General features: G+C 37.5%; 3 protein-coding genes across 5 annotated transcripts in view; 2 read left to right on the top strand and 1 right to left on the bottom strand.

Annotated features, from left to right (window-relative positions):
* Window positions 1–3,941: 3,941 nt before the first annotated feature.
* Window positions 3,942–8,802, top strand: LOC116256779 (cytochrome c oxidase copper chaperone 2-like). 2 transcript variants are annotated; one of them, XM_031633260.2, is made up of 3 exons: window positions 3,942–4,360; window positions 7,926–7,968; window positions 8,538–8,802. In XM_031633260.2, the coding sequence occupies exons 1-2, from the start codon at window positions 4,109–4,111 to the stop codon at window positions 7,938–7,940; spliced, it is 267 nt and encodes an 88-aa protein (XP_031489120.1). In that variant the 5' UTR covers window positions 3,942–4,108; the 3' UTR covers window positions 7,941–7,968; window positions 8,538–8,802. The 2 variants fall into 2 exon arrangements, with proteins under 2 accessions (XP_031489120.1, XP_031489121.1); XM_031633261.2 differs by lacking the exon at window positions 7,926–7,968 and having other exon boundaries at window positions 3,950–4,360.
* A 537-nt stretch (window positions 8,803–9,339) lies between these two features.
* Window positions 9,340–14,988, bottom strand: LOC116256679 (dnaJ protein ERDJ3A). The gene is made up of 7 exons (XM_031633090.2): window positions 14,770–14,988; window positions 12,319–12,374; window positions 12,099–12,172; window positions 10,873–11,396; window positions 10,421–10,762; window positions 9,982–10,335; window positions 9,340–9,876 (listed from the first exon to the last, which is right to left on the bottom strand). The coding sequence occupies exons 1-7, from the start codon at window positions 14,860–14,862 to the stop codon at window positions 9,595–9,597; spliced, it is 1,725 nt and encodes a 574-aa protein (XP_031488950.1). The 5' UTR covers window positions 14,863–14,988; the 3' UTR covers window positions 9,340–9,594.
* A 5,665-nt stretch (window positions 14,989–20,653) lies between these two features.
* The window catches only part of LOC116255729 (protein INVOLVED IN DE NOVO 2-like), a 95,191-nt gene continuing 91,745 nt past the window's right edge, over window positions 20,654–24,099 (top strand). For both annotated transcript variants that reach the window (XM_031631676.2, XM_031631673.2), the window contains exon 1: window positions 20,654–20,901. The gene's annotated coding sequence lies outside the window, so the exon portion shown is untranslated. The remainder of the gene's footprint in view (window positions 20,902–24,099) is intronic.

Here is a 24,099-nt window from a genome sequence, read left to right as displayed (position 1 = left end):
TGATAAATTAATTACAAAATAATTACAAATAATTATTTCTTAATGTTGTTTAGAATGCAGCTTTAAAAGCCTTCGTGCTAAAACTTTTGTAAGTAAATCACCAAAGATTTGAACATTCGATGTCTACTTTACTTTTGGCAAACATTGAGCGTTTGGGAACTATAAAACAATTTTTTTGGCACAAAATTTTGGCTAAAGAGAATTAACCATATAATTTTTAACTCTTAAAGGGCATTTGTATATAAATGAAAAAAATTGACATGATTCTCAGTGGCACAGACAGAAAGTTCTTGTAATGGGGCACTGCTATAGAAATTATCATTTTTAAAGGGTCACAATATATACAAATAAGTAAATAATTGTAAGAAATCTATATAAAAAATATAAAAATAAATAAAAATTTTGTTGCTGGTGCGGACAGTTACTCACGCCTACTTATATGTAGCTCCGCTACTCGTCTCAATATATAATAAATACTTTCTACTTATCAATAATGAACTTTCTGATTCTCTAATATATCATCCGCACATAAACATGCATATGCAAATACAACATGAAAACTTCTCGTGAACTTGAAGGGTTTTCTAGCACTTCTGCCGTCTTGGTGACGGTACGAAACGATACAGTCAGCCATCGGCCGAAAACGACCGGAAAAAATATTCAAGCCAACTGCCTTTTGTTCATTTTAAAGTTTTCCGACAATGCACGGCTGGAAAATGAGTGGACAAGGTCGTCTAACATGGGTGACCTCAGCTGCATGATATACTAATGTATTTTTACACTTTTCTTTTTTGGTAAACTGAGTTCGGCATTAAAAAAAAAAAAAAAAAAAAAAAAAAAAAAAAAAAAAAAAAAGCTACGTGATTTGTCCTGCCTGTTGTCTTTTATATCATGTTCTAGTTTGCGCAAAAGGTAAAAATCTACAGAAGTAAATCTTACTGTCTGCAACAATGGAAGCTGGGAAAGAAGAGACTCTTCCAACCAGTAATTGATGAACCTCGGTCTTACGTCACTAGCTGCGTTATTGCCTCAAAGGCAAAGAAGGAAAAAGAAGGAAAGGAGAAACTTTTGAAAGACAGAAACAAACTTGAAAGCAACTTTTATTTTCTTCTACAACATGTAGAATGTAGAATGATAGAGTTTCAGTTAGATGTAGTTTTAGGTTTGCAGGTTTTTTTTAATTGATAGAGAAAAGTTTCCTTGGATCGATTTGATAAAAAAGAAAAAAAAAACCACGTAGGAATTCATTTATTGTGTAAGAAGTCAATTTTTTACATACTAATATTTTCAAAAATTCTAATTTCTATGTCGATTTTTGAAAAAGAGTAGTACATTTTTGTGAAAAGTTTTCATAGAAAAATAAGAACCTGACATCTTTAATATATAGCCAAAGCTTCAGATTTGGAGTCGGATTGCTTGGGGGTCTGACCTCAAATCGTTGGATTTACGATCTCAAATCACTTCAAATCTCAGATTTGAGATAAACAAATGCCCCTCTATTGTGGGATGATGCCCTGCCATCTTCATATTTACATATGATATTCTGTTCACTAAGGTTAATAACAAGCCACTTAGGGGTCATTTGATCAGTCTAGAATCAAAGTTCCACCTAAAACTGGAATTGGAATGAAAATTCCAAATCCATCCAATTCCAATTTTTATCTGTGTTTGATAACCTGGAATCTTGATTCCACAACTAAAATACCATGTTTGATTTATCATGTCGTTCCTTTCTAGGCTAATCAGAGCCATACTAACCTCTCAAGAACTACTCTTGCCTCTACCACTCTGCTTTTTTGGGGTTGCCCTTCTTCAAAAGATCAATTTAAAGATGAGTGGTGTGATTTATAATAAGTTCAACGCCGCTAAGGTGCCAAAAATACTAGGCGGTAATGTGGTCTAACTCTTTTAAGGACTCGTGTTTGAATCTTGAAGGGGTCGTTGTCACATCCAACTGCACTCTACCTCTAAACTGTAAAAGGTCTCGAAGCATGATCTGTGAACTCAGTAAGGCAGGCACAAGGAGGAGAGGGGGGGGCAATGGTCTCTCTTAAGAATGGTGGAATGAACCACTCACTCTTAAAAACAAAAAGGTGCGAAAAGTATGATGGGCTCAATGGAATTAAACAAGTATCATGGACCATCGACGAGGGAAGCATCAAATTTTAGCATAGTGTCTTGTTAGTAGTTTGCTTCTGTACTTTCGAGAGAGAAAGAAAGAGATCCTGCAGGTCCTGACCCTCAACCCTTACATCTGAACCACGACTAGAGTATAACGCCCATAGAAATCAAACTTGAGATGCGCTATCACGTTTCGTAAATCTAACTAGCTAAACTACACACTGGTTGGCGCTTCCCTTTCAAGGAAGAAGCTCAACTTGTTTGGCAATCGCCTTTCTTTCTCTATCAAGGAGATGCTAGATTTTGAGCGTCCAATTGATGGAAATCTACTTTTCGAGCGAGTTTTGGGAGACAGTAGACTTGTCCTAATGAATCATCCTCATCAGCTCCTCTATGACAGATGAAGAACAGAGGGCGTCTCCCTTCTGAAATCTAACAAGATACAAGAACTTGGAGGAAGCAAGTTTGCGTAGCCATCGTGAATGTTTTATTTAAATTATAATGTGAAATCCTGATTGATTGATGTATATTGAGGTAATCGGTTCGGATATTGGTTGTATGTCACCCTCTTTACCATAATGTCCCATCTTTCCCTCTCTCTAGAAGGAAGTCTTCCTCTGGAATCATATCTGCACTGATTTTTACATTAATTAGAAGACTTGAGCACTTTGAAACGATAATACGACGTCTTGTCTTTACTTCTATACAGTTAGGTTTGCAGGAGAGAGCGAAGTTGTAATTGTTGATTCTTTATCTTCATCTGTGTTTAGCTAAGAAAAGGTGGAATAGCAAATTGATTGACAGAAATTTTTTCTTTATGTTTGATAATTAGTTGAATATGTGGGATTATATATGAGAAACGAACGTTGGAGACCCAATTAGCCAAAGATTTGATCGATATACAATCTTTTAAATGCTCACAAGAGGCTTGAGTAAAGGATGCAAGAAAAAAAAAAATCGAATGATTTTGACATGGAATGGGAGTTGGGGAGACTTGTTTCAATTTTTTGTGCAGTTCAGCTACAACATTCAATCTCAACGGATGAAATCATCACACTCTAAAGGTTTGAATTGGGTTTGAGGTTCAAACCTCATACTCTAACAGTAGCAAAACACAACATTCGAGTTGAATGATGTACTGCAGAGTTTCAAATTATGTGAGAGAAGAAATTCTTATGATTTTGACATGGAACAACGAAAGGAGAGATGAGTTTTATTTTTTGTATGGCAACATTCAAAGTGGTTGAAATCAAAAGTTCTAGTTATTGGCTTCAACATGCAAGGCCGATCACATTCAAGGGGTTGAGGTTCAAAAGGTCAAGCCCCGTAGTCCTTAATCTTCTAAATTGTAAACATTGACAAGCACAATATTCAACAATATTCAAGTTGAAAGATATATGAGAAGTTCATTTAGACTTCAAAATAAAATACAACTTTGAAGAAGTAAGGTTTACCGTGGATTTGAGATTCACATGATCTGAAATTCCTAGGATATTAATTCCTAAGATATTAAACCCATGGATTTAAGATTTGACCACCCTTCATCCTATTAAATCTATGGCTTTTAACATGTCCGGTGGATCTGAGATCCATGTTACGGAGATATAAGAAACTGGAGACTTGAGAAGCACATCTTTTACTGCAGCTCAGCTCATGTGTTGAAGGTTTTGCACAACAGGTGGTGTTTCTTAAATAAATATTAAAAAAAAAAAAACTAATTTGCTCCGATAGATCAGAGGCTCCAAATGAGAACACGCTTCTCGCTTCCGCGCTTCGGTTTCTTGTCCACCACGGTGGCGTGGGTGTCAAGAAAGGCGGCACGTTCAAAGTGGGTTGTCCACCACAACCGCGGAAACACCGCATTTCCCGCAGAAGAGAATTTCGCTTCTTCTTCTCTACCTAGCCTTCCCACAGAGAGAGGGCGAGAAAGAGAGAGAGAGAGAGAGAGAGAGAGGGTTGGAGCATCGAAGGAAGGAAAGAAAGGAATATGGGTGCGTTGGATGTGAGCTCGGTGAGGGCCAAAACTATGGGGGAGAAGGAAACTCCTTCGCTGGCGCAGCAACAGAAGCATCACGAGGAGGAAGAAGCGTCGAAGGCGGCTGCACCCAAGAAGAAGATATGCTGCGCCTGCCCGGACACGAAGCGGCTCAGAGACGAGTGCATCGTCCAGCACGGGGAGGCGGCTTGCTCCAAATGGATTCGAGCCCATCTCGAATGCCTGCGTGCCGAGGGCTTCAAGGTCTCGCACCTCTCTCTCTCTCTCCCTTTACAAATATTAGAAGGAGTCTGGCTGCACCTGTGTTAGAGATTGATTTGGTTTTTTGCTTATTTGTTCAAGATCTAGAAAATGGCAGCTCACTTCGTGCTTGCGTTATATTAATGGTCCTACTAGGTGATTACTGCTTGCCTTGGTAACATTCTTAACCTTGGTTTTGGGACATCTGCGAGGATAGAAGCATTTGATAAAAGTTTTCTGTCTACTTATGAGCTATTAGGCCGATGGTTCTGCTGGTCGTACTTTGCTTGATTCTGAAAATTAGCTGTTAGATGCTCCGAATTTAGTAACGTTTCTTTATGGGGAAGTACTATTGGTACGTAATAGTGGGACGTCCGATATTGATATGTCGTCTTGCTGATGCTACTTTGGTTGTTACTAACCAGCTCTTATTGTAGAAGTATCTTGGCCGCCCTTAATGTTTCCTCCTGATTTTCGTGTTTTCTCTGATGACCTTGTCTTCCGTGCTTCTTATGAGCAAATAAAAGCGCCTTTTGGTTCTGATGTACGGTTGGTGTTACCTTGTGGTCCATATTGACCAAGGAAGTAGATTCGCCTGCGTTCTGGACCCGTTATGGCAATTTAATTTCAATATGAAAGATACAGAGACAGCAACATAGAGTATGAGGAAGCTATTGTATATCGTGAAGAAAGTATTGTAAGAAACAGTAAAAAAGGAAAAACAGAATTTGAACATTGACGCCTGAGATTAGTAACTTCAGGAATTCTATGATGTGGACAAAACAAAGAAAAATCCTTTGAAATGAAAACTGGAAAATGGATTGATTGATTTTGAACACTAAGGCATCGAGAACTATTTAAGAGTGATGTGTATTTGTACGTTGGACGAAGAAAAGAGATCATAGTTCCTTGTCGTTTATACAGAACGTATGTGCCTTCGTTGAAGATCTTGGACAGATTGGTAGAAGGGGAGGAGATAGTGGATGAAAGCAATAATGATGAAAAGAATTGATTTCAGCAGAGCGATATTCTAGTTTCTTTTTAATCCAGATATCTTTTCTGCATCTAGTGTCTGGAGACTGAAAGAAATGCAAGTGTACAAGGTGAGTGGTGCAATGGCAAGTATGGAAGTACTGGGACTAGATGGATCTCTGATTCTCTGTAGGCTTCTATATAATGCTTTGTAGAATGTTTGATGTGCTGAGAATATGGAGGGAATAGCACATAACATGCTGAAGGTTGGATTGGCTGAAATAGTGAAATCTGATTTTGAGTCTAAAACACTCAAGTGCTAGTCATATTACTAACTTTTCTACCTTTTCTTTATTTAATATATCATTCAAAGCTATTATATGTATGTTGGCATGGCGATGAGATTGAAAAAAGTTAGGGACGACAGAATCTCCCCAAGTCCATACTTTAGTTTCTCTAAGGTATGTATCAAGGCGACCATTATTGCATGTTAAGCTCTTCACACAATTAAAGAGAATGAAGTAATCTTTGTTAATTCTTATCGTGGATGTGGATGAGCCTTTTTTTGGCTTTTGTATTTTTTTTTGTCTTTCTGTTTTTCTAGGCTTCACTTCTCTTCTGGATGTCTAGAAAAGAAAATTCCATACTCAACCTGTATTGTATTATCCATAAATTTGAGACGTAGGCACATCTTTCTTAGATGCAAAGGGAACCGGGCCTTTAGCGTCTCCTCAATTTCAATCTTGCAATTGAGGGCCTATGTTGGTCTTAAGAGAAGTACTGTACTGGGGGATTGTAAAGGGCCACGTGATCCTATATATTCCTTCTCTTGCCTATACCAAATTAGTAGATGGTGTGTACTGTTGCCTTGTTTAGGTAAGGCAAACTCAACCCTGTTCCTAATCCTTTTTGCATATGCCACTCTCTTGAATGTTAATAGAAGGATATGTGCATTAATGATGCTGGGGAAAAGTATATCTGATTGTGGCACAGTAAGCTCATGCTTCACGTAATGCATCTCCATTGGCAATCTCAAGGTCATATTGTACCAAGGTGGGACTTTGGTTTCTTCTTGCCTCATTATGGGTTAAAAGACAAACAGAAGGTGACACAAAAAGAAAAGGAAAATCTTTGGCTATTCTTTTATAGGAAGACTGGAAGTAGTACTGGTAGGATTTGCCAATGGCACTTCTTGACTTGTAGAGACTGGAAGGGCCTGACTGATGGGATTGGGATTAAATCCATATGAACAAGTTTATTTATCCCCAAACAACGGAAGCCAAGAAAATAGTGGATTGTATGGGAAATCTGATGAACCATATATCTGGTAAAATTTATGGCAAGTAGGGAGGACAAATATTTGATATGAATTAGTGAATCCTGATTTGATGTGGCAGAGATACTGAACATGAACTGAGTAAATATTCAAACAAATAAAACAGATTTGTAAATTGATAAAAGTGCATACAAATAGTTTTACTGTCGATTTGAAACTTCCAACTGTTGTCAAGAACTAACCCATTTGTACATTTCATACCATTTTCCCTTTTATTGCATTTGTGGTTATGTGCCAAGCTACTCATGATTTTTGATGAAAAATACTACTACACCGGAGAAAAAGTCCTAGTTGAAGCTTTCAGGTCGTCCCACTATAAAGCATAACCAAACAAATTGCTGCTTTTTTGATGTATGATGCAAGGCACAAACCGCACTGCCACCAATGCCATGATAATAAAAAGATTTCTTGTCCATACAAAGTTTTAGTGGACTCATTTTTGTGATGTGTCACATCACTCAAAAATATTAGGAATGGTAGCAAAAGTTATACTCTGCCATGATATTTGGTGCAACCACATCAGTTTGGGAAAACATCCAAGCTGGTGATTCAATGATCTAACTTCTAAGTATGCAGTTAAGCAGAATCATGCTTTAGAAGATAGATAACTATCATATATATCGGCATTTTTAGATTGTGAATAGCTTCATTGGAGAAATGGAGAACGCATGATTATTGCTGCATGGAGTTCTGGAGGGGAAATTGCATCTGGTTGTATTAACTAAAACTTCTTCTTTTGGTTTACTGAAGGCTCTGCGGATGGCAAATTTGAGGAATTGGTAGTATATTCCATACTTGTGCGGAAGATATTAATTACTAAACTATACAAATCTACTGATAAATTAGACTTCTTTTTCAGTCTGAATATTTGAAAAAGTTATTAAAGCACTCTGGTGGAGCTTGCCGAATATAACTTGAGTAAACATTCAAGTGCTTAGTAGTAACCATAGTTTTGATGTCAAACATAGATAAATCGTCAATGCATTTTGATTGCCTAGTTCTGTCCTGCTGAGCTCTAAAGTTAGACTTGCTTTAGATTCTTATGTTCTACTTCATGGTTACTTGAAGACAATCATGTTTCCTGTATCTTGTATAAGATACACATGCCAATTAGGATTCACACATTGGGCCGCTTTACAGGTGGCCTCTTAGTATTATGATAAAGTTTTAGCCTGCTTAGGTTTTACAGAAATCTTAACGTCCTTTTGTTAGTGGCCTGAAAGAAAAGGCCTGCAATGATTCTTCCCTTGCTTAATGCAGCTAGGAAGTGGTTGAGCAGCTGCCCTTCTCATGCGTGATTATTGTGAGATTTTTTTCCCCCTCGTCAACATTTGAATATCGACATTATATACGTTGTGGTTTTCTTTTTCAGGTTAAAGATGTCAACAAATACTTTCATTATATGATGTGAAAATTAACATCACAATTTTTCCAAAATGTAGTGTATTTGAATTTATTTGATAAAATCACTACAGTTCTCAATAATATTGCTAATGCATGTTTTTTTTTCTACATTTTAAACTCTTTATCCATTTTTTTATGTTTCTTTGTATTTCAAATCTTATAAAGTTATAACATGTTTTTTACGTTTTCAAAAACACTTTATTGTGTGACCTTATTATTTTTACATTTTGTACATTTTTTTTTTCAAGTGTGGAGATCTTTGGAGAACAGAATTATAGGAAAAATCGTCGTGAGATTTTGCGTCTGAGTGCGCTACTTGCATTCACTATGCATTGGGCTGCCTTAACTGCTGGAAGTCTAGTATCTGCTATTAGCCTTTATTATGATAGCAGTTAGAAGTGTGTCCAAATGGACTTGTCATATTTTGGCTGAAGGCTGAATCCTGATACTTATATTTTTGTTTTTCAGGTTTAAAGATACTAAAAAAGGAATGGGCATGAGCAGCACAGTTTTGTTTATGTTTCGACTGCAATAACGTGTAGAAACTAATACTAGAGCACAAGTCTTGTTTCACGAGCAATAATGGTGTGTACAAACTGATATCAGCACATCGCACATTCTTTTACGCGGCCAACTCATAGTCGGCTTTTGTATGGCAATTTTCTGTAGCATACTGGTTTCGCAATTTTCTGAGGGGCAAGACTTCCAAAGATATTCTAAAAACCTTAAGATCTGCATGGTGTAGGAAACATGCAACCAACGCCCGTTATTAAACTCCGATACTGTCATGGAGCCGTAAAAGCTTGTTTAACAAAAGCCCTTGACATACCCCATGGTTTTAGCTTTGTTTCGATCGAATTTTTTTCTATAATTAATTTAGTAAAAATCTTTTAGATCCTAAAATTTTCAGGATTTCTATAAGCGTTCCCATTGATAGGTCATGAGATATTGTTTATCATCGGATGGTCTGTATTCACAACAAAGGTTTGATTGGAACCATCCATAACTATAAGATGTGAAGGTTATTCATCATAAGCATGTATATAAAACGTGTGCCGGGGGTTCCCGAATGCTTTCAGAAGCAACATCTGGGAACAAGCAATTGTTAAGCCAAATTTGCAATCCCCTGCCAAACTCGGTAATCAGAAGATTATGGCCATCGACATCTAGTTGCTTGACACACCAGGCCGACGATTTGCGGCCCAGGTATTGACGTTGGGTACCAAGACCAATAATCCATGCATGATGAGCCTCGGAGAAAATGAGAAAATGTGAAACCTCTTCTGACACCAAACTCAATAATCAAAACTACGTATGGGCGTTACTGTGAAACTGTTACCCTCTCAAGGGCATTTTCTTAAGAAAGTTTCTCATACTACCAACTTTCTGATAATTAGTAGCTCCTGTACATGCGTATGCAAACTTTACAATACTTTCAATTGGCACAGAAGTTGTGAATGCGCCAAGCCGTTGACTCACATCCGAACCAGGGATACAAAAATGAATGCCGCTGGCCTGCTGCCATCTACTTGAGTTCTGCTTCCCTAAGTATCTTTTTAAACTGTACATCCCCACTAAGAACCAAGCCAACAAAATCCTCCACATTCTCAAAATTCAAATCACCAGAATATACTGCATATCTCTCTTTCCGAGGTTTATAAGAGACCAATAACCCATCTGAGGACTTGAAACCAGACATGTCAAATGAGTAAAGAAATGAAGGCTGCTTGCTTGCGTCCAACAGAGAATAGGAGACCACCATGTCCTTTGTTGAATCCTGACGCCGCATCATCCTCTTCTGAGAAACCTGTAGTAGAGGTAAATCACAAAATGGTTGATAATAAGTGCCTGAAAACTGTTGGTACTAAGGGACAGGGCTCTGCAGCATTTCCTTGAATAATGAGTCACTTACAGAAGAAAGAATAGCCTGCAACTTCTCCTTTGTCCTTGGTTTTCTGAAAACACCAATGATGCACACACTTGTCTTCTCTCCACAAAGACCACGCACGTTTTCCTTTGTAAGCAAGGGAACACGTTCGTCATCAGAGTCACAAGTTGATTCTCTTGCAGTTTCCTTGGATGCTTTTTTGTACTTCTTTTCGAACTTCTCTAATAGTTCTGAAATCTCTTTTATTCCAGATTCCAGATCATTGACAACCATTCCTGCACTCAAGATATGCTTTTCACCAGTTGGGAGGATGCCAACTATTGCTGGAAGGGAATCCACTTTCAACCCTTTCATCACTGGATTAGAAACATCATGAATCTGCATCAAAAAAATCAGCTATGTACACTTGTCCATGAAAAGAAAAAGGAAGAAAGATGCAACAACACGGTCATTAATTCCATACCTCTGCATCATAGAAAATTAATTGTTTTCGATACAGGCCACAAAGGGTACGCCATATAACAGGCGTCTCCTTCTTGGTTGAAAGCAAAACAACTTGAGGCATATTCTTCCCTTTTTTGGGTGAAAAATCAAATGCACTCAAATCCACCCTTTTTGAAAACCGTGGAAGCTGGTCCTGACAGAATTTCCTCAGTTGCCTGGAGTCCAGATCACCACTGTATTCAACCAACGAGCCTTCTTCAGAGCTCCTATAGGAATACACAAATATCCGGGGCATTGTGGATGGCCACACACCAAGTTCTTTGCAGAATTTCTGCTCCGTTTTACAGTTTACACTACCAACCTGCAGAAAATGACGAAGTGTGAACAATTTTGAGTTCAGATAGTAATGCTCGCAAAGACATAATGGATCACAAACAACAACCTCACAAAGCAAATGGGATTGAAGCAGACCTTCAGTGCTCCCTTTAGAGAACCCACAACCTCCTGCAAGATGGACTGTATCATCTGGAGACCTCTCATATTAGGCATATAGAACAACAACAGCCAGGTTAAGCCTTGATCTGATATTTTGCTTTTAAATACTTTTCTGTTGACACTTGGAATATTTTGAATAGTTTGAGATTCTGAACTGGGACCATTTGAGCTACTAAAACTGCTAAAGCTCCTTTTATTGAGAAAAGCATCAAATATGTTAGAGAAAAGGTCTCCCGCAAATCCTGAACTTCCAAAGTCGAAACTGTAACTTCTGCTGCTTCCTCCTGGTTTTCCAGAGGAATAACTATAAGTCTCTGAATCTCTGTTCTTGCCCATCGTGTGCCATGAGCTCTGTCCAAAGTCATGGCCCCCATAGGTAAAATGTGCTGATCCTCCCTGAGGACCGCCGTAGTTCATATCACTAAATATTGGCCCCCCCTTTTCATCTCCATACAAATCATAGTTTTTCCTCTTCTCCTCATCTGACAAGATCTCATATGCTGAGAAAGAGTAAAATGTAAGGTAGATGAGAAGTGATATTAACCTATAAATCAATGTAAAAGAAACTGAAACAAGTAAAATATTAACAAGAGTATGGGAACACAAATGACCGCACTTGCATAGTTGCATTTGATGATGTAAAACGCAAGTTCCTGTAACATAATTCAGTCCATCTTAGGTTCTTGAGTACATAGAAAATGAAAAACACAACCTTTTACGTCATGAAAAGCATATGGTTCCTGTTTTTATCCAAGGGCCCAATTTAAGGCTAAGAAACAAATTTTAAGGCACAGATTGCCTATCTTAGTAGAAATAATCATTTTTTTCAATTATTAACGTTTTTTGGATGAATCTAATCTATGAACTAGATGGTCTATACAATACAAAAAGGTAAATTAATCAATAATGTGTCCATAACGTGTAAGCAGACCTGTTCAAGGGAATAATAAATGTACCCAAATTCTCAACTCGTCAAAAACAAGATTTGAAATCTAGCTTTAGGCCCTAAGAATCAAATAATGGCATATATACATTAGAAGGTGTAATGAATATTTGAATATGAAGTAACAGGAAAAAACAAAAATACTGTTACATAGACTTGGTGCAAAGGATAGTATAAGTGACACGAGGAAGAAGATCTAGGAGTAAGGAGGAAAAGAGGGGACCTGAACATCACACAGCCATTTGAAAGATATACTAACCATTATTTATTTCTGAGAACTTTGCTTGTGCACTCTTGTCTTTGTTCTTGTCAGGGTGATACTGAAGCGAGAGCCTGACAAGAAAACACAACATATTACACGTTACACAGCACAAGATAAAACAGGAGTATATTGCAACATCAATGCATAACTGCAATCTCTAGCTATGCTTGAGGAATAAGTTTTAGGACAGAAGAAGAGCTTTGTGGTTATCACATACTTATGGAAAGCTTTCTGAATATCACGCTGACTTGCTTTCCGGTCAATGCCGAGAACCTGAAATAACAATTCAATATCACCAAAAAGTTTCTGCTAAGCATGTCATCAACAAGGACTCAAAATCCAACAGTACAATAAAAAAGGGAAAAGGATACATCTATGTGACACGGGTACGTGAGATTTGCCCAGGTACCCGTGTCGGTATGTGGGTACGGCGACACAGGTACAGGGGTACGGCTGCATTTAAAAACATTTAAAATTATATTTTCAAACTTAATTTTTTCTTTAATTTTGATTTTTCCCTTCTTTTATATTTCCCTTCCACTAAGATTCTATTTTTCCTCTCATTTTTTTTTTATTTTGAAAATTTTGTGGATTATTGTATATATAATATATATATTTACAATCGCACGCTGTCGTACCCTATACCCAAGTTTTTAAAAATTGTTGTATCCGTACCCATGTGACATAGGGATACATAAGAATGGAAATAGAACAGCCAAAAGAGCACAACAACTTGCTAACTAAGCCAAAATAATGCTACACAATGCCCCACACAAATATTCTAATCCAGATGAACTGCTTAACTGTCAATCAAAAATTTCTTTCTCATAATTACTTTGGCCATTTATTCTATTACAACTTCCCCTAAATCCTCTTCTTTCTTAGATAACGGTACCCATTAGAAAGAAGCTTGATTTCCTGTTCATGCTTCATAGTCCATAGTCCATACCTAGTTTTATTCCATAAATATGCTCATAGTGGAAGAAGAGTCTATATCTTTGATGGAAATTACCCCATGGCAGGTTCCCAAGGTGGAAAACGATGCCCTATATAATCTTTGTGTCTACTTCAAGCATTTGTTACACTTATGGCCCATGATGAATGCTGAAGGTGAGTCTTTGTCCTTATAATGAGCGCTACATATTCCATGCTACCCAAGGTTAATCATGACGCTTGATAACACCCATTAACAAGATCGCCATCCATTCTATCCAATCCATTGAGAAGGCATCCAGACAATATAACCAAACTGTACCCTACTTCATATTTGTCTCTCCTCTTCCATGCACTCTCTTTTTCCTTCCTGATGGGCTTATTGGCCATAAACAACCATATAACCAGCTTAAAAGTGTGCCTGATCAGGATGTTAAATTCATGCTACATCTTTCTGCAAGTGATTAATCGAAGCAATGAAATCAAGAATTTGGAGCTCTCTAAAGGGGGACAACGTATCAACATAGCAGAAAAGCACTCCTAGAATAAACTAACGACAAGAATTTCAAATTTTTCTTTTCATTAATATCCCAATAAGCTAAGCTCTATCTAGCACTTTAGGAGAAAATACATACGCCACAAATGACGATAGATTTCAAGGTAAGAGAAGAGATAGAAGGAGGTGCACTGGCTAACGTAAGAGAACCTAACAGATGTACCCTAGAAGCTAAAAGAAAAAAGGAAATCCATAGGAGAGAAAAGATAAGTGATAGGGACCAATATGCTACTCTCCTTGATTCGGTTTCAAAAGTGTCAATTAGGGATTTTACCATGACACCAGCGAATATATGGCACCGGCAACTCCCGCTTCCTTGTTTTGAAGCATCTCAAAAGACCGACCAAAGATTTAACCAGTCCATATCGTGCTGTTCGGGAAACCTTCTAGGGCGGCCGCGCGTAGGATACTCAATGAAAAATAGTCCGCCGCATAGTTAAGGGCACCACTGTCAACGGGGGAAACAATGTAACAGTTGTGAATCGCAACACACTATCCACTTAAAAACTCTCATTATCTACCGTTAAAGTAATTCTATATACTCCTTTTTCTGTTTCAACCATAGGTTTGGCTTCAGTCGACTCCCAGGCTTCTAAAAGATCGTGTTGCTATGGTAGGGACAAGAACCCAGAAAAGGCTTCATAAAGTCCTCCAAATCAGGTGTTTAATTCTTCAAAAACAAATGAGGGGTACGGATTCCCACCTCAACATGCACAGAAGACAGCGGCCCCAAGCCGGAAACCCTCATCTTGGGCACTCTTTAGGGACATTAGTATCAATTCCTCACCATATGCATCAGTGTCTATCAACAAGAGACCACATACCAAGGAAAGATAACGATCACGAAAAACATCGCCCTACGCATCAGAAACACCGTCGGTTGTCCAATTAGGGTAGAAACGCATGGTTTTCTGTCCAGATAACAAGACGTAACTGTCAGGCACTAAGTTGAACCGGGACATCTGAACGTAACTACGCAATCGGCACCGGAAAGCGAATAGAAACCCCCAAACTCTACAAAGCGTCACATTCTGCTAATTAGGCCATCATACCCAAATTCATTACCTAGTGTCTCAACAGAACAAACAAAACAGAAGAAACAATTTCGGCAGACCAATTCAACAACTGCAGAAAAAGCACAAACAAATAGACAATACCTGAAAACCAGCAAAGGCGTACCTTGTAGGGGTCGATGGAATGAACATGACAAGGAAGTAAGGACAAGGCGAGAAGGAAGACAAGGGCAATCAAGAAAGATCGACGCAGCAGCATCTCTCTCTATTTCTCTCTCTGCGGATTGGAGACGGAAGGAGAGGATCAAGACGGCGAGGAGCGAACGGCGACGAATTTCCGGTGGTCAGTCCATCGGGGCGCCCTCTTGCCCCTCGGGTTTTTTATTCCACGGGATGAGCGAGTCCAGACGGTTCTCGATTCGTCATTACTTGTATACGTGGCAGGTGGGACCCATTCTCGTCGTCAGCCGTTTCGCCTCCGCCGTCCGATGGATCCAACTGACGGTTGCGATTAACACCATTGGTTTAGGAAGGAAGATGTAAATTTTTTTTTTCTGTATAAAATTATTTATTTATCAGATTGTTTATTTTTTTCTGATAGAGAATATCCAAAAATGTTTTTTTTTACAAGATAATAAACTGCAAATTTTTTCTTCAATATTTAACTGAATTATTTTCTTTACCTTAGCCCAAGCTTTTTGTTTGATAATTTTAACAAAAAATGTGGTTTTTAATAAAAACACAAAAAGGTTTCTTTTTTTTTGTATTTTTAGGAAAAAAGTAAGTGTAATTCCTAAAATGAAAATTTCTCTCTCATTTGTCAGTTAATATTTTTTTTTTCAGTGCACATCAAGTGGAGAATAGAACTGATCAAGTATTGTCAACCCATTGAAACTTCCTTGCACTTTCCATTCTTAAGATTTTTAATCCTTGGGAGAGATTAACTTCCTGATCTCGTCAGCCTAAAGATGACGCCGAGAAGTGATGCTGATTCGAGTTTCAAGATCCACCGTCCGTCGTACTCGATCTACGGTTGGACTCCCAGACCGTCGATCCCAAAATTTTGCGGGATTTCATATCCGTTGACAACTGCATCGCCTTTACCCAAGTTGCGACTGAAAAGGGTACGGCTGAGGTGCATTTTCCATTGTTTGACGCAGTGTTGTGTTGTTAACATCTCTTTCTTCCAATGCAAGTTTAAATGTTCGGATTTGGTTTTAAATAAATGTCTAATCAAACTCAAATTACATATTTTAAAACTTACTTTCCCTAATGAAATTTGGATTCAATTGTATATGACATTAAGGATACTATGTGAGTGTCACGTAAATCACATTCAAAAATTTTGGTAAATTTAGTAAACACTAGAACTAATGCTTTTATCTAACAGAACTCCTTAGCAGATGTTTGGCAATAGTATAGTAATAACATGTTATTGGTTCATGATGAACATATTTTTATCTTTGAGACATACATGAAACATTGCTGTTATTATTATCAAACTACTCGTTAAGGTATTGGCTGATACAAAACCTACATTGGGGCCAGAGGCAAGAGGGCTGGTGGGGGCCATGCTCGCCCCTTTCAACTTTTTTTTGATAAATAATTTAGATGTAAATTTAAAAAAATAATTTATTCTATATAACAAAAATGTAAAATTTTATGTGCAATTTATTCTAATATAGTATGTAAAAATAATTTAATAATATGTTTTTATTTTTAGCTATCTGATAATGGTAACATAAAATGTATATTAGGTGTTAGACTAAGTTAAACTTATAAGGAATCATTTTACCTTTTGTTTTTTCTTTTTCTTTTTTCAAATTGGTGATTGATTGAAAACTAAAAAGAAAAAGAGATTAAACATTTTTGTCATCTATTATTAGTTCAGAACTTCAGCCTTGTTTTTATAACACAGCCTCCAAGAAGGCGTTGCTAGTCACATCAATCATAAGTGAAGTCCTTTATGGAGAATTTGGTAAACTCGGGTTCCAGATCACTAGAATCTCATATTCATGAATCTAAGGATAGATCTCATCCCATTCAACCTCTAATCCCATGTTTTTTGCAATAAGTGCATGGGAAACAAATCCTCTTTTTTCACATAGTAGTAAAATCCAGAGTTTGTTTCCACTATTGGATGCATCCCACTTAAAAGGGATCAGCTTTGGAATTGAAATCTAGTGTAATTTTCAAACGCACTCTTAATGTCTCAAGATGAAAAATGTGAACCAAAGGAACTAGGTGATAAATATGTATAAAATATCGAGTCATGCATGTGTGGAGGTTGGCATCCCTTGTACACTTGGACAGATTTTGGGCTTGGCTTGAGGCAGTGGGCTGTTGGCCGCTTTAATTTTCATTGAACTTTTTGTAATTGTTTTGGCAAAATGAACCTTTAATGGGTCTTTCATTGTGTTGGTAATATGCATTGTTGTTAAAGGTTCTCTGCATTGTATCGGTAATATGCATTGCTGAAACTCATTTGAACATTGACTATTTTGTGAAGAGCAAACCCAAAGTAAAATAATACCTTCTTTACTCAAATTGGTCGAACATTTGATGTGCATTCTGTGGCGTCTTGTTCTTTGATTACTCTTTTGAAAGAAAACCTTTAGTTTCTAATATGTATGTGAATTTTATATATGTTGTTTTCCTTAAAATAGAGATTTATGCCGTATGTAAATTTATATTCCCATAAATTGATCGTTCTCTGGCTGATTTAAATCAACAATCATGAATATATGATGCAATTCTCGATTAAATAAATAATTTTAAATCTTTTTTAATAATCAAATATCTATATTTAAATTTTAAACCATCAAATATGATCTCTTGGATTTTTCAGGTATGTCCTGAAGGTGAAAATGGAGAGATTTAGTGTTATAAAAAAAATTTTCTTAATAAAAGAAACATTATTATTGTTAAAGATAATGTGGTGACTTATAAAAGAAGGACATCTATAAAAGCAAAGATGTAATAAAAATAATAATAAGATTGTTATCAATGAGTGTGGTCATCTACATGAATTTGCAAAAAAAATCAAGTTTCTTGACCTTATTGTAAACTAAGAGTATAAATATCAAATCTAATAATGTTGATCTTACATAAACCAATTAACATTTTTGCTTAACAAAAGAAATGTTATTATTATTGACTGTAAGGAAATGATATCTACAAAAATAAAGAAACCAACAAAAATAATAATTGCATCGCTATCAACAAAGAAATTTGGCAACCCAGAGTTGTAAAAAAAATTAAAGACATGCCTAGAGATTATTGCAAAAAGAGAGTATAAATATCAATTCATATCATATGATCCTTAAGGCCAATGGTGGCCTTCCGTGGTGGACAACCACATTCAATCTCATGCTTTCATTACAAGACCTCTCCAAACTTTTTTTCACGCAGTCCTACTTAGAGTCAAGGACCTCTCTCTCTCTCTCTCTCTCTCTTTGGCTATCTAACCGGACGATTACCTTCAAACCGGGTTATACTTTCTTCTTCCTTTTTATAGTAGCGGTCCAGGAGTTGTGCATCCAGTAGTTTTTAAGGGCATCGTAATCATCGATACCGGAGGTATTCCTATTCTCAGATATTGTGCACGGCTTATTTTCTGAATTGCATCATTGCAGTTCTTTGAAGAACTGGACGATTTCTTTTGGGTATCATTTTATACTCTGGTTTCTAGAGTCACCATGGCAAATGAAACTGTTTAGAGTTTAGCGGTAGTCTTTCTTTTTCTTTGTGAGTATAACATATGCTGAGAGGGGTGAATGGTGGGGGGGAGGAGCATATGCGACGCTGTAGCTATTGGATTTGGTTGCACAATAGATGTTCTCCCCATATATACTTTTGTGGAGAGTGTTCCGCCTCGGCTTGTTTTCCTCAGTTTGAGTTTTAAAGTTGGTTGTAAATTATTTTCATGATAATCAATTTTATTGGTCAGTTTTGGTTTTCTTGTTAGCTTCTCCACTTGCTCTTTGATTTCCCCCTCACTAAGATCATTGTAATCATTTGAACCAAACGACATCCCCACCTACGCAAAGCTTGATCTCTATCCTCACTAGCGGATGAAAAACTACCAGTCTCCCTCACTCTGCTGGGGAATCTCTACCTGGAAAAGTGATTTTAATAAGAGAGTAGCACTTGAATGCACAATATCAGCACTTAAACACTCTTCTACTGCTGGTGAGCGATCAATAGAAGAGGGTGGAAACGTAAAGAACCTCACTTAGATTAAAAAAAAAAGAGGTTACAGGTTGTCCAACTACAACATGCCTGGTATCCAAAGGAAAGAATTAAACATTTACGCAACTTTGAGCAGCAAGAGTGGCTCTTACAAATGAGTGTCCTGGCCGGACACGTGCTCATGCCCTAGAAACCTTTGAGAAGTGTCCATATTGAGGAGTGAAGAAGATTTCTCTCGCGAGCCATGTTGTACAACAATATTGACAAATTTGTGACATCGCATTTATTTTGTGCTGCACTGGTCAGCCAACTTGTGCAGAGGAAGCACAAATGAATGTTGAAATAATTTACAGTTACAAAAGCCAGTATAAATGTCCGTCCGTAATAAGTGTTGGTGAAATCGGCACATAAGTATCAAATTGGCTCCTTCGCAAACAATAACAAACAGGCCTACTAGGGTTAGGATTTCCCCCTTTCCTCATGATCCGAGAACGAACCATCGAAGTCCAACCAAACAAAATTTGGAGGAAAATAGTACATGCTCTATAAAACATGCTACCTTATAATACCGTGATAGGTGTAGAAGGGAGCATGTATTATATTATAGAGTTCTCTCTATGACTGCCGAAGCATGTATTATCATCAAGAACTCACTTGAGCGGTTTTTTCTCAGGTGGATCATCAAGGGAAAAGAAAAGACGTTTTTCGACTCACATTGGTTGCCTAAAGGGCGCGCCTTGCGGAAACTTTTGTACTCTGTGAAATGACCAAAATGCCGCCACTAGCTGTATAACTCTTCCTGTTATACAGCCAGGATGTTTCAGAACATATGGTCAGGTGAAGTTCTGGTCTCTTTCTATAATCAAAGCCTTGTGATTTTTTTTTTTGTTCATTCGAAATGTTTCGACCCTTAGTGCTAAATTCAGAAAACATCTCAATGGATCAACAACTGGCTTTTTATTATTGGATAATTGTTCAACTACTTTGAAACTCTAATTAATGGCGAGACTTCAACTCTCAAATGCGCAATTGAAGTGAAAGTCATTGTCAGATATTGCAGTTTTGATTAATGAATGTCTTTCTCTTTATTGTCGAGCACTTAACTAATTACAGAAAGTTTCTTGAGGAAGTGCCTGCTGAGCTCTTTAGCAAAGGATGCCCATTTTAAAAATATCGGGAGAAAATATCAGACTCTTATTGTTGTAATTATCATTAGTTCATTCAGTAGACGTCTGCCTAACCGCAGGACTACCCTGTGCGATATTGCTTCAGTTACTTTGAATGTTATAACTAAGTTGGTTCTTACCAAATAAACAAGCACAGACTTTTAGTGACTAATGAAAATTATATTATTTTATATGTACATAAATTAAGTTTCTCTATCTCTTCACAGAATAATTTTAAGCATGATTAACATAATAATAAAATTTGAAGACAGCTCACTATGTGGTCAAATTATTTGGATGCAAGATCTAAAATTGGCAAATTGATTGAAAATAAGATTTTTAAAGTTGAAATGATAAAATAATATACATTGATTACATTCCACGCTGGACGGCACCATTGCTCCTTGATTCTCTCTCCCTCTACCGCTTCACACGGTTGCAACCTGTCCATATGATTTAAGTTTTTTTCTTCATTCGAAATGTTTCGACCCTTAGTGCTAAATTCAGAAAAATATCGAGAGAAAATATCAGGCTCTTCCTCAAGAAACTTTCTGAAAATGGGCATCCTTTGCTAAAGAGCTCAGCAGGCACTTCCTCAAGAAACTTTCTGTAATTAGTTAAGTGCTCGACAATAAAGAGAAAGACATTCATTAATCAAAACTGCAATATCTGACAATGACTTTCACTTCAATGGCGCATTTGAGAGTTGAAGTCTCACCATTAATTAGAGTTTCAAAGTTGTTGAACAATTATCCAATAATAAAAGCCAGTTGTTGATCCATTGAGATGTTTTCTGAATTTAGCACTAAGGGTCGAAACATTTAGAATGAACAAAAAAAAAAATCACAAGGCTTTGATTATAGAAAGAGACCAGAACTTCATCGGCAGCAGCTTCAACCCAAACCTTTTCTGCCGACGGCCACTCGCAGCGCCGGTGACAGGTCAAATCTCCCTCAAACCTCTCTTATTTCTTTCTGTCCTCTCGCTGACTCTCACCCTCGATTTCTCGTGCTGTCGTTTTCTCCTTGCCGGACAACTGCAGCCCGATCGTCCCAGAGGCCACCAGCATCTGTCACCGCGCATCTCTGAGGTTACTCATTCTTTCTCTCGTTCTATCCACGTTTTCTTCTATATCGACTCATCTCTGAGTTTACTCCTATCATTCTCTAATATGATGGTTGCTGAAACAGAAAACAAGGAAAAGAACTTGTACAAGGCCATGTTACTGGAATGTTTAATAAAAATCAGCCTAACTCATTACCTTAAGCTTCAATATGCCCAACTTGGACATGAAAATAACGAAGAAGGGGCCAGCAGACTCCCTCTGATGGCCTTTTATTTTATTTCTTTATCTCTGTTTTAGAACCTTTTGTGCCATGTGTCAACTAATAAAGTTTGGGTTACTATTGAAAAGCCAATTGTTGATTGAAGTTGCTGCTGGTTTGAGGTCATAATGTATCAACTGTCAAGTATATCGTGACTCTGATTGAGAAACATGTGATTTATGCCAAAATTCTGGAAAGCCTTCATGCATTTCATTAGTTTCTGTCTCCCAGATTGTCGAAAAACATCTTATCCCAGACGCCACCAGCATCTGTCACCGCTTGAAGGCACCGCGCATCTCTGAGGTTACTCATTCTTTCTCTCCTTCTATCCACGTTTTCTTCTATATCGACTCATCTCTGAGTTTACTCCTATCATTCTCTAATATGATGGTTGGTGAAACAGAAAACAAGGAAAAGAACTTGTACAAGGCCATGTTACTGGAATGTTTAATAAAAATCAGCCTAACTCATTACCTTAAGCTTCAATATGCCCAACTTGGACATGAAAATAACGAAGAAGGGGCCAGCAGACTCCCTCTGATGGCCTTTTATTTTATTTCTTTATCTCTGTCTTAGAACCTTTTGTGCCATGTGTCAACTAATAAAGTTTGGGTTACTATTGAAAAGCCAATTGTTGATTGAAGTTGCTGCTGGTTTGAGGTCATAAGGTATCAACTGTCAAGTATATCGTGACTCTGATTGAGAAACATGTGATTTATGCCAAAATTCTGGAAAGCCTTCATGCATTTCATTAGTTTCTGTCTCCCAGATTGTCGAAAAACATCTTATCCCAGACGCCACCAGCATCTGTCACCGCTTGAAGGCACCGCGCATCTCTGAGGTTACTCATTCTTTCTCTCGTTCTATCCACGTTTTCTTCTATATCGACTCATCTCTGAGTTTACTCCTATCATTCTCTAATGTGACGGTTGGTGAAACAGAAAACAAGGAAAAGAACTTGTACAAGGCCATGTTACTGGAATGTTTAATAAAAATCAGCCTAACTCATTACCTTAAGCTTCAATATGCCCAACTTGGACATGAAAATAACGAAAAGGGGCCAGCAGACTCCCTCTGATGGCCTTTTATTTTATTTCTTTATCTCTGTTTTAGAACCTTTTGTGCCATGTGTCAACTTATAAAGTTTGGGTTACTATTGAAAAGTCAATTGTTGATTGAAGTTGCTGCTGGTTTGAGGTCATAATGTGTCAACTGTCAAGTATATCGTGACTCTGATTGAGAAACAAGTGATTTATGCCAAAATTCTGGAAAGCCTTCATGCATTTCATTAGTTTCTGTCTCCCAGATTGTCGAAAAACATCTTATCCCAGACGCCACCAGCATCTGTCACCGCTTGAAGGCACCGCGCATCTCCGAGGTTACTCATTCTTTCTCTCGTTCTATCCACGTTTTCTTCTATATCAACTCATCTCTGAGTTTACTCCTATCATTCTCTAATATGATGGTTGGTGAAACAAAAAACAAGAAAAAGAACCTGTACAAGGCCATGTTGCTGGAATGTTTAATAAAAATCAGCCTAACTCATTACCTTAAGCTTCAATGTGCCCAACTTGGACATGAAAATAACGAAGAAGGGGCGAGCAGACTCCCTCTGATGGCCTTTTATTTATTTCTTTATCTCTGTTTTAGAACCTTTTGTGCCATGTGTCAACTTATAAAGTTTGGGTTACTATTGAAAAGTCAATTGTTGATTGAAGTTGCTGCTGGTTTGAGGTCATAATGTGTCAACTGTCAAGTATATCGTGACTCTCATTGAGAAACATGTGATTTATGCCAAAATTCTGGAAAGCCTTTATGCATTTCATTAGTTTCTGTCTCCCAGATTGTCGAAAAACATCTTATCCCAGATGCCACCAGCATCTGTCACCGCTTGAAGGCACCGCGCATCTCTGAGGTTACTCATTCTTTCTCTCGTTCTATCCACGTTTTCTTCTATATCAACTCATCTCTGAGTTTACTCCTATCATTCTCTAATATGATGGTTGGTGAAACAAAAAACAAGAAAAAGAACCTGTACAAGGCCATGTTGCTGGAATGTTTAATAAAAATCAGCCTAACTCATTACCTTAAGCTTCAATATGCCCAACTTGGACATGAAAATAACTAAGAAGGGGCCAGCAGACTCCCTCTGATGGCCTTTTATTTTATTTCTTTATCTCTGTTTTAGAACCTTTTGTGCCATGTGTCAACTTACAAAGTTTGGGTTACTATTGAAAAGCCAATTGTTGATTGAAGTTGCTACTGGTTTGAGGTCATAAGGTATCAACTGTCAAGTATATCGTGACTCTGATTGAGAAACATGTGATTTATGCCAAAATTCTGGAAAGCCTTCATGCATTTCATTAGTTTCTGTCTTCGAGATTGTCTAAAAACATCTTATCCCAGACGCCACCAGCATCTGTCACCGCTTGAAGGCACCGCGCATCTCTGAGGTTACTCATTCTTTCTCTCCTTCTATCCACGTTTTCTTCTATATCGTCTCATCTCTGAGTTTACTCCTATCATTCTCTAATATGATGGTTGGTGAAACAGAAAACAAAGAAAAGAACTTGTACAAGGCCATGTTACTGGAATGTTTAATAAAAATCAGCCTAACTCATTACCTTAAGCTTCAATATGCCCAACTTGGACATGAAAATAACGAAGAAGGGGCCAGCAGACTCCCTCTGATGGCCTTTTATTTTATTTCTTTATCTCTGTTTTAGAACCTTTTGTGCCATGTGTCAACTTATAAAGTTTGGGTTACTATTGAAAAGTCAATTGTTGATTGAAGTTGCTGCTGGTTTGAGGTCA

This window comes from Nymphaea colorata, chromosome 6, assembly GCF_008831285.2.
Source record: "Nymphaea colorata isolate Beijing-Zhang1983 chromosome 6, ASM883128v2, whole genome shotgun sequence".
Classification (NCBI taxonomy): Eukaryota; Viridiplantae; Streptophyta; class Magnoliopsida; order Nymphaeales; family Nymphaeaceae; genus Nymphaea; species Nymphaea colorata.
This window is presented reverse-complemented; position numbering and strand designations above follow the sequence as displayed.